Source organism: Solanum lycopersicum, chromosome 2, assembly GCF_036512215.1.
Source record: "Solanum lycopersicum chromosome 2, SLM_r2.1".
Classification (NCBI taxonomy): Eukaryota; Viridiplantae; Streptophyta; class Magnoliopsida; order Solanales; family Solanaceae; genus Solanum; species Solanum lycopersicum.
Window position 1 is genome coordinate 30,028,856 of NC_090801.1, and position 20,599 is coordinate 30,049,454.

Genomic DNA, 20,599 nt, shown 5'->3' on the forward strand with positions numbered 1-20,599 from the left:
TTTAGACCCAATCCCCTAAATACACATGAATATTCCTCTGCTCTTAACCCTAACTCTTGAATTATATGATTAATGATTAGAGTTGATGAAATTGAGTATGTTCTTGAATAATTGACTATTTTATGATGATGATAACCGATTTAGTGTATGAATATTTAGGTTTTGGGATGAAATATTTAAACGGTATCTTGAGGGCGTTGGTAAGACCTTCAAGGCAATGACCATTCTAATGTAGTACTATGGTTTATCTTTTGCAATGTGGATTACATGAAGTATGCATGATAAATTTATGAATGTGTCATCGTAGTATGAATATGATGGTTGTGAGTTAATGGTGGGTGTGTTACTATTTGGAATTAAAGGTTATTTCTATACACATCCTATGACTATATGATTAAATAGTGTTCTTAGAGTATATTGGGTTTGTTATTAAATAGCTCTCTAATTATAGAACCTGTGAGATATGAACATGTTATATGAGGAGTTAAACTCCAAGACCTAAAAGATGAATTGATATTCAATAAAGACGTAAAGACACTTCAAAAAGAAAATTTAGTTTAGCACTGAGTGAACTTGACAATGGGAGGTGTTCCTTCATAAATAAACAAAGGTTTAACTAATGATCTCATGAGGTGGAAACTACAACGCTAATTAGCATAAAGAGGCTTTGTAGTAACAATCTCTTAGTTTCTTAAATATGTTGCCTTATAGGAACATTAGCTATTTGATCCATGTAGATGCGAAAAAAATATTTATATTTTCCTTGGCAAGTATGACACTCTACTTTCGGTGTAAAGGGTTTACACGGGATTCAATGTAGCTCACATGGTCTATATTTGTCATGGAAAAGTGTCCTAAATTTTAAAATGAATGAATGAATGTAAGAATATGAACACTAACTAGGACTACTTAAGAGGTTTTACTAAGTGTAGAAAGGTTATGTGACATTACAGAAATATTCCACAATTATACCTTGAGAGGAGTTCTAGGGAGGGTTCTTTATGTATATATGTTATAAATAATATGCATGATGTTCGTCTCATATGATATGCATGATGATGGTTTAACTTGAATATGCATGATGTTTGTTTTACTTGGTATCCATGTTGTTGACTATACTTGTTATAATGATGTATGAGGTATATTACAATTCTTGGTATGTCCTTGTTAGTTTGCTTGGTGTGTGTGAGGTTATGGGGTTTCACATACACATTGCACTTACAGACTTTGGTTGGGGTTATGAGTAAGGTCTTGTGATATATTTATGAAATGAATAATAAATATTAAATATTGACTATGGCTTTATCATGATGTTATTTAGGGTATGGACTTGTATTTTTATTTTGTGGAATGTGCATAAAGGCTTTTAAAGTAAATATAGCATATTTATAACCAAAATGTCCCTTTATGCCTATTTTCAAATATTTTACTTGGATATGTTTCCATACATTGTACATGTGGTTTATATAACCTATATTTCTTCTATTTTCTACACAAGTATAGGTTCTGGTCATTGAGGTGATTCTAGTCCTTTCTTGAAGAAACATGGATTGTTATTCCCAAGTCGGCAAGTCATGAAGTCCGGGGAGGGAGATTTTTTATTCTAACTCTAACTTTCCTTATGTATAAACTATTTTGTATTCGTATTATGACACTTGTTATATATGTAAGGGTTATATCCAAATTTTCATACTATTTTGTCTAGATGGCAATGATAGACAAGTTAGTTTCTATTTTTATATATGAAGTGAATTTGAACTTCATATGAAAAGTTAAAATTTTATGCTTTTATTCTATCTAATAAGCAATGATGAATGCTAAGGGCTTATCTAAGACTTTTTGGAGGTCGACGACCCCAGTTACGACTAGGAGGTGCTCTCAAGTCATTACTAACTTGATATAAGTGCATGAGGTTGATTTTTAATAGGAATGATGTATCAAAAAACTATGTCTATGTACAGTCTAGTTACATATTGTGAAGCGCACACTTATGAATGAGAGGCCATAAGACACCTAGAAATTTTTTACTTCTTTTGGTAATTATAAGTCGTTCCTAAGTGTCTTAACTCTATGTGTCCTTTCATTCTAATCCTTTTCTTGTTGATATAGACTATAACTACTATAAGAGCAGCCGTAAGAAGTGTTGTAGAGGAGATTGCAAATGTTGGAGTTCCTCCCCAAGGCAACCAAGATCGTTCTTAAGAGAAAGTTCCTCTAGTTGAACAAGCTCGGGTCAATCGTCCAGTCATTATGGATGGACAGAAAAGGGAGGCGTTCGTAAACATAACACAAATAATTGGTGCTCAAGGTCAATCCGTAACTACTCAAGCTCAAGATATGAGGGCACAAGTAAATCGGGATGTTGCACCTCATGTGAATCAAAATTATAGTACCTCACATTTGAGGCACTTCACTAGGATGAATCCTCCAATGTTCTTTAAGTATAAGGTAAATATAGATACTCAAGACTTTATAGATGAGGTTTATATGATCTTGTATGTTATGGGTGTTAATTCAAATGAGAAGGACAACTAGTTTCTTATCAACTCAACGATATGGATTAAACTTAGTACACTCAATAAAAAAACAATAAGGCTTTCAGAGAAGGTCTCATATGTTGGGAAATCTTTATGAGGGCATTTCATGATAGGTTCTTCCCGAGGGAAAAAATATTGGCAAAAATTGAAGATTTCATAGATCTTCGTCAAGGAGGTATGAGTGTTAAAGAATACTCTTTGAAATGCTTGAAGCTGTGTAAATATGACTCATCTTTTGTGACTAATCCTAGAGATAAAATGATTCATTTTGTGATGGGTGTCTGATGATCTTGTGGAACAGTGTCGTGCAAGAATGATTCATAATGACATGGACCTATCCCGTTTGATACTGTATTCTCAACAAGTGAGAAGAGTACTCTTAAGAAGAGGAATAGGGATGCCAAAAGGGAAAGACCCTACGATGGAGGTACTTCTAAGGGGAAGTTTGAATTCCAAGATAAACCAAAGTTTAAGAAGAGATCCTTCAACCAAGTTTGTTCTAATTTCACAATGGCTAACAAGGATAGGGTACTTAACACTGAGCCTTAAGGGGAAAAAGGTAGTGTTTCAAAATGTGAGAAATCCAATTGCTCCAAATGTGGTAAGAGGCATATGGGTAAGTGTATAGTGGCTACGGTTAATTTTTTTATATTGTCGAAACAGTGCCCACATGGTGAAATATTTTCCCCTGGCCACGATCATTGAACGAAGAGTAACCAAGCACAAGCAAGTGCTCTTCATTCCGATGATCCTAAGAAGAACCACTTCTATTCTCTCAAATGATGGGGTGATCAAGAGGATTCTCCCGATGTTGTTACTGGTATGTTACAAGTATATTGAATTAATGTTTATGCATTGCTAGAACAGGGTGCCACATTATCCCTTGTAACTCTTTTAGTGCGTATGAAGTTTTATGTGCTCCCGATGTCTTAGATTAACCTCTTTTTGTTTCTATCCCCGTGATTGACTTTTAATATGCTAAAAAAGTCTATATGAGTCGTCCCATATCATTGTCCAATAAAGTCACATCGATTGATTTTGTAGAACTTCATATGTTGGAATATGATGTCATATTCGGGATGAATTGGTTACTTGTTTGTTTTTCTACAGTTTATTGTAGAACAAGGGTATTTAAATTCCATTTTCTTAATGAGCCCATGTAAGAATGAAAGGAGGGGTGAGGGGACTCAATTCCTAGAGGTCAAATTATTTCATGTCTAAAATCTTATAAGATGATTTGGAAGGGATATCTCAATCATTTTGTGATGGTCAAGAGCCTTGGGCTCGAGGCTCTTCCTTTAATGTCGGTTCCATAGTGAAATTTTTTTTGAACTCTTTCTCAATGATTTGCTAGGAATATCTCCTGAACAGGAAATATATTTTGATATCAATTTGTTGTTAGATACTCAACCCATATCAATTCAACGTTATTGGATGGATCCATCCAAGTTGAAACAATTCAAAGCTCAACTCAAAAATTTTCTAAATAAGAGTTTTATTCAACCAAGAATATCTACAGGGGGCATGTCACGTCCCGCAAGTACACCCTAGAAGAAGGGAAAACTATTGAATCATCACAAGGCGTACGTGACCTTTCAAGATACTAGTAGAGAAATGTTATAGTTAGAAATATCAAGTTAGGAACCTGTGGGGGATACGTAAACCCTATTTACTTTTATTAACTGATTAAACTCCAACATTTGAATCTGCTTGTTATCTACTTTGATTTAGCTAATTATTTTCATTCATTTAGAAATAAAAATCCCTATTTTATTGTCTTTGTTTTTCAAGGAAATAATCAACTAAATAATAGTAAAATAGATTGAAGTTAAGTCTGAACTATTTTTCTCATGGGAATGATCCTAACCTCATTAGTTGGGTTCTTTACTTGATAAGACTGCTTTACTTCTTATTTGAGAAGTAAGTTTGAGCGTATCAAATTTTGGCGCCGCTGCATAGGAAAGTAGATTTTTGATTAACTTAAATTTATCACTAAAGTTTAGTTAATATTTTATTGATTTTACTTTGTTTGTTGTTTTTGATTCTTGCAGAACTATCTTCCGTGTATGCCTAATACACGGAGAGGAAGAGAACCCTTGTTTCCCTACGATCACAAATTAGAGCGTACACTACGTAACATTAATCGAAACTTGGGTATTATTGATGATTATCCAAAGCAGAACATCCCAGCTCCGATTTATGTTAATGGTCAGTTGTTAAACGATGCTCTAGTGAAAACCAACAGAGTAGACAAAATCCCTCTCCACGGCCCCAAGAATACTACAGAATCAAACTTCGATGGGCCACTGTCTTTCCCCCTCTACCACCAGGCCACACCTTTGTGGTAACTAGTAGCCTGATGCAAATGCTCACTGCTAGAGGTTTTGTTTTCAGAGCTACCTTCCGAGGATCCACATGCCCATATAGCTAAGGTAAGGGCAGTGTGTAAACGTTGTGTAGGGAGCTTGATTTGCCCATAGAGTGTTTCCTCTCTCAATGACGAGAGAGGCTGCTATTTGGTTCAGTGAGCTCCCTTATAACTTAATTTTCACTTTGAACCAACTAAGGGACGTTTTCTTAGCACGCTACTACCCGGTTTCAAAGAAACTAAACAAGAAAGACAGAGTGAACAACTTTGTGGCACTACCAGGATAGTCAGTTAGTAGTTCTTGGGAAATATTCACCTCGTTTTTGACAAGTTTCCCCAATCACCGTATAGATGATGAGTCACTGAAGGAATACTTCTATTGGGGACAGGATGAAAATAATAAAGAGGTGTTGGATACTATAGCAGGTGGTTCTTATAAGGAGTGTACTTATGTTGAGATTGCCGAAATGTTAGAGAAAATATCCCAAAACAATAAAGCTTGGAGTACTAGGAAGTCAGATACTAGGACAAGCACTACTCAGGGTGGTAAGAAGACCATTGACACACCTATTCCATCTAAGGAGAAAAAAGTGATAAAAGATAATGATAAGGTGGCAGGGGGTAGTGGTGAAGTAGAAGATAAGACAAGAAAAGATGTTGAAGTTCCTATAAAGGTAATTCCCATTCTTAGACCACCCCCCCTTTCCTCAGATATTAGTGAGAAAAACCGAGGATGATAAATATCGGTGTTTTATAACAATGTTGAAAAATCTTTCTATTAATGTCCATTTGGTAGAAGCTCTAGACAAAATGCCTGGTTATGCCAAGTTTATGAAAGATCTTGTTACAAAGAAAAGATCGGTCACTTTCGAGGGTGATGATAGAATGCAGAATTGTAGTTGTATTGCTATAAGATCTCTTGTACAAAAGAAAGAAGATCCGGGTGCGTTCAGTATTCCTTGTACAGTTGGATCATTACATTTTCTGAAAGCATTATGTGATCTTTGGGCAAGCATAAATCTCATGCCCCTCTCGATTTACAAGAATTTGGGTTTGGGTGACCCAAAGCCCACTTCCATGCGGCTACTGATTGTCGATCGAACAGTGAAAAGGCCTATAGGGATACTCCATGATGTGCTAGTAAAAGTGAAGTCGTTCATATTTTCGGCATATTTTGTTATTCTTGATTGTGTAGTCGATTTTAAAGTGCCTATTATTCTTGGGAGGCAATTCCTTGCTATGGGTAGAGCCTTAGTTGATATGGAAAAGGGGCCGATGCAATTTTGGTTGAACAATGAAGAAGCGACCTTCTACATTTGTAGGTCCATTAGACAGTGTGGTGAGCTCCAACCGGTATCTGCTATATCCTACAAAGAAAAGATGAAGAAGGATTATGACCTAAAAAGTGAAAAACGAGAGTTTAGGGTTGGGTATTTGGTGTTTTTAGACAATTCTAGGTTGCGTTGGCTTCCGGGCAAGCTTAACTCCAAATGGACTGGCCCTTACATGATTATTCAATTATTCCATCATGGAGCAGTTGAGCTAGAAACCAAGGACGGAGTGCGGTTTAAGGTGAATGGATAAGGAATAGAACACTATTTTGGGCATACTGAATTGGCAAATGAAGTGATCGAGGCATACCATCTTGATGAAGGTTGAGTAATCACGTGTCCTTAGTCGTGCCGCGACGTTAAATCAGGCGCTTGTTGGGAGGCAACCCAATACTTATAGTTTTTCTTTCTAGTAGTTGTGGCATTTTCTAGTAATGAGTTTTAAATTTGTAGGCAAATCACCAGGAAACTCTAGAGAAAATCACTCTGCAGTCACAGACGGACCCAACGACGGCCCGTCACGAATGTGACGAACCATCGCATGAATCCGTCGTTCCAGGTACGTCTTTCTTTTATTTTCAAAACTAGGGCACACGCGACGGAACCAACGATGGACCATCGCAACAGCGACGGACCATTGTCGGGGACTCGTCTCCTCATTAATGAGCATACCCAACCCGGCTGGGAACCTTTAAAAAATTTCAACGTATAAAACCCCTCACCACTTTATTTGAACGGTTTCTTTCCCTCTTTCTCCCATTCTCTCCCTTTTAAACTTCCCATTTGCTACCTCATTATAAACCGATCATATCCCCAAATTCCCCAATTCCTAAAATCCACTCTTTCCTAGTCGGAGTCTGCTGCTGTGATTGTCTTCTTGATTACCAAGTACCTTCCTCGCTTGTTTTTCTCAAATTCATAGGTTTGTTTCTCTGATTTCTACCCATTTACATTGCAATTTTTGTTTATCAATTAGTATTAGCCTATTTCTTATTGATGGGTTCATTCTTTAATTAAATTCTTTCTGGCCTAGGTTGCGAATCCTTAAAATTTCCTTGTTAAAACTCTAGAAGTAGATGCTTTAGCATATCTAGTTTACTTGGTATTTGGGTTAGACTAATGTAGGTTAAATACTAAAAAATCCATTTGGGTCATATGGGATGATTGTGGCACCCCCATATCTGCCACTGAATGAAAAAACGAGACCCCGATGACGGACAGTCGTACCCACGATAGACCGTGATAGGGTCCGTCCCAACACCCCCATCACCTCACTGTCAAATTTTCTCCAAGTGTCCACCAACAGACACCTGCGATGGACTGTCACGGTCCTGCACAACCGTTCTGGTTTTTAGAGACCCATCTCCTGAGGGTCTCCCATTTTTGTAAAGTGTCCTCTTACGGACATCTATGAAGAACAATCATACCCACAACGGTCTGTCCTGCACAACCGTCATAGTTTTAAGAGACCCATCTCCTGAGGGTCACCATTCTTTTCTAAGTGTCCTCTAAAGTACATCTACGATGGACCGTCATACCGTCGACGGTCCGTCCTGCATAACTGTTGTGACGGTCAGAGACCCCTCTCTGAAGGGTCTCCATTATCTTTTATAAGTAACCCACAACGGACCTTCATTGTCACGACGGTCCGTCCTGCTTATCCGTAATACTTGTCAGAGACTTTCCTTCAGGGGGCTCCACAGCAACATAGTTGACGTAAGACATGACGGACCCTACGATGATCCATCGTACTCATGACGATCTGTCACCTGGTCAGTCGTGTTTCACAATTACTATAGAAATATCATTACATCTTGACTATTTTATTTATTTTTTTTCATTTTTGCTCGTCTAGTTTGCTCCTCCTCATACTAATTTTGATTCTTTACAGGACTATCTATTAGGCGACACACCATAAAAATATATCGAGGCCTTAAGATTACTAGATTATATATATCTGACAGAGTTTTCGACCTTAATAATATATGATCTTAATCGAATTTGTCGGTGCTACTCATGAATATAAAATGGTATACCTGTTTTTGTGGATCATTTGTCATAGTTGATTTGTTTTCCATAATTATTTAATTATCTGGCTCTGTAACTCTGTCTTGATAAGTAGGCTGCAATCATATTTTTGTCAGTTTTTATTACCTCAATCGTAAATGTAAAATTTAATATATTCAATACCAATCTCCTTATTTCTTTTGTTGTAACTGAATCTTCTAACTTTTTTGTTATCCACCATTTTACCTGTGTGTTATCTGTTCTTACAATAAATTTATTGTAAACAATATATGGTTCAAATGCTAATAAACATTTATATAATGCGAATAATTCTTTTCTATTAATTTCCCATTTTATTTGTGCTTCTGTATAAGATCCTGAATAATATCTACAATGGTGTTCTATTTTTTCTTTTTCATATTTGTATTTTAAAACTCCTCCATAACTATGATCACTCGAATCTGTTTCAACAATGTAAGTAAATGTTTTATTTTCATCAGGAAAATATAGTTTTGGTAATTTTTTACATAGATTCTTAATAATTTTTATATGTTTTTTATCTTTATTATCAAAATGATATTCTACATCTTTTTTAAGTTTTTTATGTAATGGTTTTAAATGTTCTGCTAATTTTGGTATATATTCTCTTACCTGGTTTACTAATCCTAGAAAGGATTGTAATTTCTTTTTTGTATCTATATTTTCATTAATATTAATTATTTTTTGTACTATATGTGTTTGCATTTTTATTCCATTTTTATCTATTTGTATTCCTAGAAATTCTATTTGTGATTTCATAATTTCTGCTTTTCTTTTACTCAAACTTATACCTGTATTTTTTACTACATGTATAAATTTTTCCAATAATCTTATATGTTCATCTTGTGTTCTAGAATATAACAATATGTCATCTATATATACAATATAGTTTTCTAGTTGGTTAAAACAGTTATCCATAAAATGTTGGAATCTACCTGGTGCATTTTTATATCCAAAAGGTAAAACATTCCATTCATAGAAACCTTGCGGTACTGTGAATGCTGTTAATTTTTTGGATTCTTCTTCTAGTTTTAGGTGGTAAAATCCTTATTTGCAGTCAAATTTGCTAAAATAATTATATCCTTGTATTTGTCTTATTTTTAGTATTTTGTTTGGTATAGGATAATTGTATGTTTTAGTTTTAACATTTAGATTACGATAATCTATGACCATTCTACTTTTACCTCTTTTTTGTTCACTGTGTTTTATTAATATAAATGCTGGACTTGTATGTTTACTATTGCTTTTTTGTATGTAATTATTTTCTAACAATTCATTTATATGTATTTTAAACTCTTCTAGATCATCAAAGTTATATTTTAATGGTTTCTGTGTTATTATACTATTTTCATCTATTAATTAAATTTTTACTTTTGTCTTATGTTTTTCCCATCCTTGTAATGGATCTTCACTATATAATTGTTCTAGTTGTTCATTAATTAATTTGACTTTGTCTATAGCAAATATAATAATTTCTAATTGCGTTATTTGTTTATTATTTATATTTTCCATTTCTTGGTTTATCTTTTCACTTCCTTTTATCCATTCCATAGGTTTTCGTTGTTTATTATTTACTCTTTTTGCTCCTATCTTATTTCCGCATGGTGTAGTAAGCCACCAATGTGTTTTTGTTATTATGTGTGGATAATATCTATCTAGAAATGGCATTCCTAATAACATATCTTTTGTAGTAAATTCAAAATTATACATTTCTTCTATTGTTAGTATTTTATCCCATATTTGTATTTTTATATTTTTTGCTTTGTATTTAATCATACTTCCTTCATTGTTAAATCCCGTTACTACCATAGGTGTTTTTAATTTTTCCCATTTATCTTTTGGTAAGCAATTATATTTACATATATTCGCTTCTGCTCCTGTATCTATCATAGGGGTATAATATCTGTTGTGATATCCTTCTACTATAATTTTTGCAAGTATAAATATTTTCATTAATCATTTTGTCCCTTTTATAATTATTTTCATATTTTGACAAGTTATTGTTAATTGTTCATTTTCTATATTGTATGGCTTGACTTTTTCTAACCATTTTATTCCTAATGTAATATTATGATTTCCTTGGTATATTTTAAATTGTATTACTAAGGGTATTCCTTCTATAATTATTTCTTTTTCTGTTGTTTCTTCATTCGTGTTTACTATCTCACTAGGTAGTCCAGGGCATGTATGTCCTGTTCTTATAATTTCTTCTTCTAATACTAACTCTCTTGTTATATAATTTTCTTCTTGTCCTGTATTTATTAATATTTTATATTTTCTTTGGACTATTATTCCTGTTATGAAATAATGATATGGTGTTATTTCTTCTTTATCTAATAAGCTTTGTGGAATTTCATTTTTTCCTTTTAGATGTACTCATCCTTGATGAGGTAGCTCTTGTCAATGTATTTGGTACGCTTGAAGTGCTTAATCTTTCTTTTACTATTTCTAAATCTTCTTCTATATCAATTTCTTTATAGCTATTGTCATTATTGTTTATTACATTAATTATTTTTTCAAAAGGATTTTCTATTTTTATTTTATTAATTTTATTTCTTGCTGTTATTTTATGCTTTGTTGTTAATATATATAAATTTTTACATCTTGCTGTAAATAATTTGCTTCCTGGTGCTAGTTCTATTCCAGATATTTTCCAATATAGAACTAATGATCTATCTATATTTTTATCTGTTAATGATACTTTATAATTAGCACTTATTGTAAACTTAAATTTTTGATATATTAAGTTTCCTTTTACTGCACTAATTATGCTTTTTTCTATAGGGTGTACAATTCTATCATCTGCTAAATATATTTCTATAGGTGTATCTATTCCTTCTCTAAAGCAGGCTTTTATTAATATTTCTGTTCCTCCTAAATGTACATATTTTATTGGTGTTTTAGCTTTTATATCTTGTATTTCTTTGTTTATCATTCTTTTATTTATTATAGGTATATGTGCTTTTCCTCTTGTGTATTTACAATCTATGATATGTTCTTTTTGACTAACTACATAGTATTCTTCTTTTTGTCTTTTAAACCAATTTCTTAAAATAGGTATTTCTAGTACTTTTTCAACACTTAAATCTAATTCTTTTCCTTTTATTTGTTCAAATATCATATTATCAAATATAATTTTCTGTTCTGATGATTCTTCATCTTGATATTCTTCCTTAGATATTATTTTTATTTCATTTTCAGACATTATATTTCTTCATCTGTTAGAAAAGAGGAGGAACAAAATGACTAACTTGAATAAACAACATCAAAACTCCATCAATACAGTTTAGGGAAGAAAAAAGAAACTTGATTTAGAAGAGGAACAAACCTGAAACTCTTTTTCTTGCAGATAAGCAGCAACTACAGAATGAATAAGACAAAGCTGGTATGGAAAATCACTGGCAAAATGGACTAAACTAATAGAAAGGTCGACCCAAAAATGTGTCAGTTATTGTAAGTAATAAAACAAAACATATTATGAAACTTTTAACCTCATCAATGTTAGAAAAGAGGATGAAGAAGAACAAGAAAACTTACATGAATTGAATAAGAGTCAGCAATCAATTAATGGAATAAACAACAACTCGATTTAGAAGAGAAAAAACAAACCCGAAATTCTATTTTCCAAAGCTCCGCGCAGCACCTACACAATGAAGAAGAAGACGCTACTATGATGAAGACGACATTGAGCTTAGGAAAGATTCGAAACAATTATCTTTCTTTGATAAGGCGGTACTAATTTGAAGAGAGCTAGGGCAAGTTGCAACCATATTCAGAAAGACTTTTCCAATTTCCTTTCCATCGTTTGCTTTTCTGAAACAAAGAGCGGGACTTTGGCTTTTTTGGATTCACTAAAAAAACCTTTAGTGCCCAAAATTTGGAGAAAAAAAATCAAAGTTTATTTTCTAATACTTCAGTATTTTAATTTTTCTTGAAGTAATTCCCACTATTTCTTTAATTACAATTTGGGACAAATTAATAAGTTCTTTATGGACCGGATTTAGAATCTTCCCCATAAAATATACTAATAAGGACAAAAATATAATATCGTCTAAATATATATATCTTTATAGACCGGATTATTATCTCGTCTCTATATGTTGGTCTTAAAAGCTATTTTTCTTGTAGTGATACATTTAAGATAGTGTCAATTAAGACATACCAAATATGTAAAGGTCATGCAATTCATATTTGAGACAAGACTTCTATCATGAACATGCTTACAAAACATAATTAGATTCAAGTTCAAGTATGAAAAGAATGTCAAGGTAGAAAAATATTTAGAACCTTACCACTCCATCGCTATTTCCCACTTAGGGTAGACCGAATTAAGAAGAACATAACCCAACCTTAAGAGGATCTTAACTTAACAACCTTCATTATCATCACTTAAAGTGGTTACCAATTTGAAAGGATTTACAATAAGTTAACATAGCAACACCAAGGTAATCTAAACCTTCTCATTTTAGGCAAATTATCCTCCAATTATCGTGTTCAGTCATACTATTAAACCACATACGTTCTCCAACAATATACTAGACACCAAGGTCATACTTCATTAGGGGAAACAATAGAGGAGACTTAGCCTTGAGGACTCGTTCTTTTCTTTCTACATTAAAGTAAGGTAACTTTTAGGTCAATCAAATCCACATCATCACTTAAAAAAGAGAAGAATACTACCCTCAATTCAAGGGGAAACATCAATCCCACAACATCAAGGGACTCACAACACAATAAGAAGTTAGAAACAAATCTACAATTTATCAGACCATAAGACTCTAATTTTTTATTCAAAATATCAAATCTTCTCTTTTCATTCATTATCATGCTCATATGCATCAATCCTATACACGTTTCAATAACTTCTAATCAAAGAAAAATTTAGTTGGTTTCCCAAAAAACTTACAGTAAGCTGTCAAGGATTACAGTGAACATGCTTCAAAATTCCAAAAATGCAATATTTAGGCAATCGATGATAAAAGCATGACAATATGAGATATAAAACTTTACCAAGGCAAGCATACTATCATCACACGTAGGATCAAGTCTATTCAAAGGACTCCAATCCATACTAAGCAACTTATCATGGACCACATATATACTAAGGGAAACATTAAAAAATTTTAAGCACTTATTCTTAGGGTAGCATGCTTTCATAGGTAGTCACTAAGAATTTCAAGTTCAAGTCATAGTATTAGGCTACAATCATGAAAAACTTATAGGAACACATCATTTGAAAAGAACTCACATAGAGAACAGTCCTATCCGCGCAATCTCATCTAAAAGACCAACGGAGAATAAATCATAAGAAAGATATCTTATAGAGTTAAATTCTATGGTATGATATGAGAATGATAAAGAAGGGAAACTCTATGGTGGCTATTTCCACTCGTACCATTAGATGCATCGCGACTCACCACCAATGATACAAGACTCTACAAGACGTGGAAATATGAGACTTCTTGGAATCTAAACCACTTTTAAAAACCTTATGCTCTGATACCACGTTTGTCACATCAGGGGAGAAGTAACATGTCTCGCTTGACCTCTCGGAGGTCTTATAAAAGCATGTAGTTATCATTCTTCGCATTTTCATAGTAAATTTAATGGAAAATTAAAAACTTTCCATAACAAATCATATGCTAGAAACATCAATTCACATATATATATATATATGAATAAATAAATAAGTCATAATATATATTTAGATCTTAAGTTTCTTTGTCATCTTAGATTGACAACATTAGAGTAAATTAGGGACACATGACTTACTACATAATCATAAGAGTATAATATAATATAATTATACACATTACAGTACACGTAAGTAGAAGATCCTTGAACTTAAGGATTCCTTTCATTGAGCTTGGGAATCATATATCAAGCTCCTCACCATTTAAGACATCCTTTAAGCATCCATAACCTAAACTTTGTGTAAAACGTAGAGAAGAATGTGATTAGTACAAGAAGGCACTAAGTATGACAACCATGCAAAAACATGCATTTAAAAGGGACATTTTCTTGAAATCATACTTCATGCCTTTTTGAGTAATTATTTATAAATCCTTTAGACAATTGAATTTATCATTCACATACTTCATATAGACATATTCAAAGGTCAAGCATCATACAAAAACACATATAGAATTTAATTCATTTTTGAGGCACATTACAGTAAGCATTTTTCTTTACAGTGAGTATTTTCCTTTCACAGTTAACTTCTTTCCTTTTACTCATTAACCTTCCAAGTAACACTCTAGTGATACTTGGTGCAATACATCACCTTAAGGTCACAATAAATCATACATACAACCTACATAAGCCAACACATATCATCATATAAGCATAGTATATCGAAGAGACATTAAACTCAAGATTCTATTTGCTTTACACTAAGCTACATCAATTTGAAAATAAATTGACGTCACTTCACACATAAATTATTAAAATTCCTTGTTCATGACCCCAATCTTAGTCTACTAGTGCAATGTACATATGAAGCCCCATAACTCCTTACATACTTAGTGAACCATTCATGATACCATAAATCATATCAATCAATTCATACATCAACATATTCAGTGAAGACAACCTCATTCATATCAACAACCTTCATGAAACCACAAACCTTATAACTCAATTCAGACATCAACATATTAAGTGAAGACAACATCATTCATGTCAACAACCTTCGTCATATAGTCGTTAATACAAACATAGTAAATATAAAAATAAAAACACATCACATATACTCATACCATGTAAATCTTCATGAAAAATAAACAAATACTACCATGCCATGCAGAAAGACAAAATCATAATCATACAAATTAGAACACCTTCCTAGAACTTCCTAAGAAGCTACTTGTCAATGTCTAGATGGGTTCATTACTTCCACCTATCCTAAGTAACCTCTCTTAGGTCATCCTTGTTAGGGTCTTAGTAATTTACTTTCATTATCCATTTTACTTTGGGAAACTATAACATTAACAAACACTAAGACCATGGTGCTAAACATTGGATTTGGTATGGTAGATCCTTACACCAATGGCAAGCATAGTTTATGGAGCAAAGAGATATGTCTTCTCCCTCTACATACCATTGGGCAATTGGGGACTTCTCTCTTGGGAATATGTTGGATTAGTATCCCTCTTTGGGGAGTTAAAACCACGTGTAGAACTAAATGGTGAATCTTCCTCTATGGGAAGCCATCACCTCCCATTGTCAAGTTTATTCGATGCTAAGTAAGTTTCCTTTATTAAAAAGATTTAATTAACATTACTTTATAAAATAAGGCTTTAGGAGATTGATTACCTATATGCTTAGCTCATAGGTCATAGATGAGATTTCATAAACCTAAATAATGTGAGAAACCCTTTCACATGGACATAACATATATCATTAGCACTATCTAGTTTAGGTTACACTTGATTACAACTTTCAAGGCTCCTTTATTGACTATATCATCATTCATATGCATGTGTGTATACATATACGTGAGAACCTCTAACATAACACATTAAGGTCACACATGTTCATACATCAATGCATAAGTCTATTGGTATAACTAGATGAGGAATACTTTCATCTAAACCCATTAAGACACTATGAAAATTCATAATTAACCATATCATATAAGTTATATTCATAGCAGGCCCATACATTCATTTTCATGTATATAGAAACCAATACAAGAAACTATCCTATCAAGGCCCTTATGTGCAATATATAGGCAGTGTCCCATTGTAACATTCCAGAAAATGTATTTGTCTAGTGGAGAGTCTATTAGGTTTTAAGAATATGTATTGGGGTACATAGGCATCCCAATGCCCAATATTGAGTAATATTGGGCATGTTAGAGAATATTGGCTTAAGGGTGTTAGCCATTTTCTATGTATTAACAAGTAACTTAAGATATTCTTTGATGTTCAAATGCTAAAATCCAAGCATGTTTATGAATTGTACCTGCAATGAAGACCCTAAACTAAAAGTTTTATTTTCTTAGCTTACACACATTAGGTACGAGGCATCCAAGTGTCAACCTAGGTACCATATCACATGATCATTTAAAATCATTGGGACAAGAAGTGCGCATCAACACATGTACAAGTACATGTGCAAGCAGACGAAAGACAAAACGACCAATCCCAATGGAATTGGTTAGGGCAGTAAGGGGTCAGGCACGCGTCGGGTCAAGCCACGTGGAGCCCAGCTTCCTAACCAATCCTAGGCTCTAACTAACTTACCTAACTAGATAATTAACCTAGGCCTATCTAAAAGTAACTAACCAGTGTTCCCAAAATCCTAAGACCTTACTAGGAGACACTAGTCGAGTAACTAACTAAAGGAACATCCTAATATCTAACCTAGGAGGGTCCAAAGGGTTGGTTATGGACCTAGTGACTTGAAGGTACTTTAGTAATTAGACTAGGTCACTTCTATAATTAAGTTATAAACTTAATCAATTAACTAAAAATCATTGTGGAACCCTAAACACTTAACAATTTTTTAGAACTTGGCTAAGTCAAATGCTTTCCTATTTTTAGTCAATTTAGGAGGGGCGTTTTGGTAATTATCTAATTGATTTATTTAATTAAGTTAAGTAGCCTAAGTTGAATTAGTAAATATTCAGTTCCTAACACTTAGACTCACGTTGAACTAGGTAAGAAAATCATGACTGAAAAACAGTGAACAATCGTAAGAAAAATAGTATAATACTTTTGGTTCTCCTTAGGCGACTTCAAGGCAATTCTTCAAGATTTTCGTACACAACACCGGGTGATCTTCGTAGATTCGATTCTATAGTCAGGAATGAGTTTCTCTCTTGGAGTCCTTTCCCAAGGAGGCTTTTCAAACGTCTTGAATACAAGAAAATCGAAACAAGTGTTGTTCCCAATGAAATTGTCAAATGTTCATGTCTCTAGTTCTCCCTATTTATGATTCTAGTAGTATGTATAATGAAATTCTCGGGTATGTTGTTGATATTTGGTTCTAACTGATCATTATGTTTAGTTTTCTGTGATTTGATAATGTCGAATCAGATGTATAGATTAGTTCCATATGATTAGAGTATTATTTACATGAGATAAGAGATATTGTAATGCCAATTGTGTTTAATAAGATGAAATTGTTCTTATAAGGTAATCAAATGTTAAAATTTGACTTGCTTAAACTGATGAGATTACTATAGTATATAAACAAAATTAGTTGATTTTGTTAGTGATAATATCATGACAAGTGTTTAGTGAAAGTTTGGGTTATGCCAATAAATTGGCCAATAATATTATTTCCAAAATATGTAATAGAATTGACCAATGACTAAGTCATACCAATCTTATATGACCAATGTAAATTATGATATTTGCTGTAGGGCCAAATACATGTTTAAGATTGACTTGAGAAGATGTAACTCAATGAACTCATAACCTAGGGTATGCCAATGATTTGGACAAGTCCCAACATACACTTTCTAGATGAACTTGTTAACATAGTAGCACATTGAATAAGTCCTCATAACTTTCATAAAGAATGGTACAAGACTACCAAATAACATTGAACAAGATAAGGTGAGTAATGAAATAACTAAAATCTTCTGAGTAATTAAATTGACCTAGAATAGGGTGCTAAAGGAAGTAAGACAAGTCTCACTTGCACCTAAACAATTATGTTAAAGATACTCACATAAGAGGGTGTTAGAAATCGTGAGACTAGTCTCATCCACACCATAATGATAATATAAGATTGAATTTCACATTTATCAAGTATTCAAAGGGATGACAAGTCATCTATTGATATAATCATACCACATACTAGAAGCAAGCTTCCGTAAGATATGAGTCAACTCTAAAATTTGAAAAGTATGATAAATTGAGCTAAGCACCGATAGACTAGTAATGAGCTTGTGAATGAACATGTAAGCCTCATGAGATGATAATACCACCAAGGTGTATAAGGGTCTCCAAATTTTCCTATTTTTTTAACTATGTCGCCAGCATAGGTTAATAGCTTGTGGATCAACCTAAGAAAGCTAGGAAGTATTCGGTTTCACTTGGGTCGATAAACCACCTCTTTTTAGGGTTGGGAAGACACTATATTTCATGTTTGCTCACATGATCTATGTCAGTTAAATGCTAAAGATTTCTTTAAGAAAGTAAGAAATAAATAACTAGGACAATGAGGGGTGTTCGGATAGGATGACCAAAGGTTGAGGTTAGCCTAAGTAATGATGTAAGTCGTTCTTAGTCATTGCATAGAAAGATCTCAATTGAAGTATTACAATAATATCTTGAGTCAACCTAGCATGTTCAAAGTGAACATGAGATCAAAGAAGACGAAATGTAAGCTCGAAGTGAACTAATTAAGCAGAAACATAGGTATATCAAATCATAAGTGTTTGATAAGAATGAAGTTTTAATAGTTATTGGGTTATGCCAATAATGGGAGCAAAGCATAATGACTCAGCAATTGGAGTATGAATACATGGCACAACATCTTTATATTATTCAAATGACCAAATAATGGGTATAGCCAAAATATATTGGCTTAGAAAGATTTCATGCCCAATTTAACAAGAATGGAAAGAATAACTGTGATTAGGGTAGTCAAATCATTTCCTTAATCTTTTGGATTACTTACTTGATTCATCGTAGGAATGGAACTACAATGAATCATTGCACTCGTAAGTAAAACAAAGGATCAAAGGATATAATTGAACTACACAACAGAAAGAACAAAAGACTAATAAATAAACTAAGGCTGGAAGATGGAGCTCTCAGCTTAAGGGGCACCAAAAATATGAACTTTTGCTTGAGTTATTCTACAATTATGTTCATGATTCCATGGTCTTATGGTCTTATATAAAATTAGTTGTGTTCTTTAAATGCATGAAAATATGTCATATTTATTGCATGATTCATAAATGACGAATTAAGAAAGTGAAGTGACTTCACTTCCCAAAAATAACATGTTGCTATAGGAAGAGCATTCCTTAATAATGCGTTTTCCTTATGTGGTTATGTGCATACACCCATACTTATTACAAGTGTAGACTAACCCATAAACAATAACTATTTTTATAGGTGCAGGTCCTTGAAGAAGTTTGAAGATCAGTTGAAGCATTTTGTACTAGTACCTCCAGACTTTGGTAGGTTTTCTGAGCTCGAGGATGTGTACGCTTTAACTTCAAGATTTAGTAGATTATATATAGCTATTGGATGTTGTACCTAGCGTTTCCTTTCAAACATTTGTTCAAACTTTCGTATTAAGGCCGGTTTGGAAACTATTGATGATATGATGAATTCTCTATTTCAATTGTTCAATCTTGTAATAGATGGTTGTTTATTTTGAGTTTTTTGTATATTACTCTTATGCAAGAATTATGTGAAGTCTAAGTACACTTTTGTAAATTGTAAAAGTTATAAATTTTCTGATAAATTTAACTATATTATTTTGATGAAACCTAAGAAGAGGCTTGTATGTGTGTGACAAACTTGGTATTAGAGCATGAGGTTAAATGACCTAGGAACTAAAGCTCAAATCAACCACGTTGCATACTTTCTAGCTTATGGTTATGAAGTTCACCACAACCATGACATAAAGACTTAGTGATGTTATGAATCTTCCCTTCTTCTACTCTTTATCATGCTGTGTATAGTTTTTACATTTTGTATCATTCTAGCATCAAATTTCCTTTTTGTGTGTGCATGTATCAAAATGAACACAAGAAGAAACGCAGGCAGGAGTGTTGGAGAATTAGTTGCTGGGGGAAACCAACCTCCTCCTCAAGCCCCAGCTGCTGGAGTGCAACTGCCTGTCAACCAAGTTGCGTTGACAGATGGAGAAGTGTAAGCAGCACTGGTTTAGATGGCCCAAGCCATCACTGCTCAGGCACAACCTATCATAGCCCAGGACACAAGAGAGGGTGCTCTTAGGGAGAACCCACATGCTAGCACTATGGCTAGCAGACTGAGAGGTTTCACCATGATGAATCCTCAAGTTTACTTCGGATCTAGAGCCAATGAGGATTCCCAGGAGTTTGTGGATGAGGTACAAAAGATTCTTACTTCTATCGGTTTTAATGAAGAGGAGAAGGTTGAGCTGGCTGCATACCAGGAGAAGTCTTCATAACTCGGTACATTCTCAAGAATGCATTCCTTGATAGGTTCTTTACAAGAGAGAAGAGAGAGGCTAAGGTTTAAGAGTTCATCAACCTATGTCAAGGAGGTATGTTAGTCTTGGAATACTCCTTGAAGTTTGTAAAATTTCCAAATATGCTTCTTCCCTGATGTCTAGTAGCAGGGATGAGATGACCAGTTTTG

General features: G+C 33.6%; 1 protein-coding gene across 1 annotated transcript; it reads left to right on the top strand.

Annotated features, from left to right (window-relative positions):
• Positions 1-5,664: 5,664 nt before the first annotated feature.
• Positions 5,665-6,489, top strand: LOC138341975 (uncharacterized). Its single transcript, XM_069294159.1, has one exon. It carries the CDS (start codon positions 5,665-5,667, stop codon positions 6,487-6,489), a length of 825 nt encoding a protein of 274 aa, XP_069150260.1.
• The last annotated feature ends 14,110 nt before the right edge of the window (positions 6,490-20,599 follow it).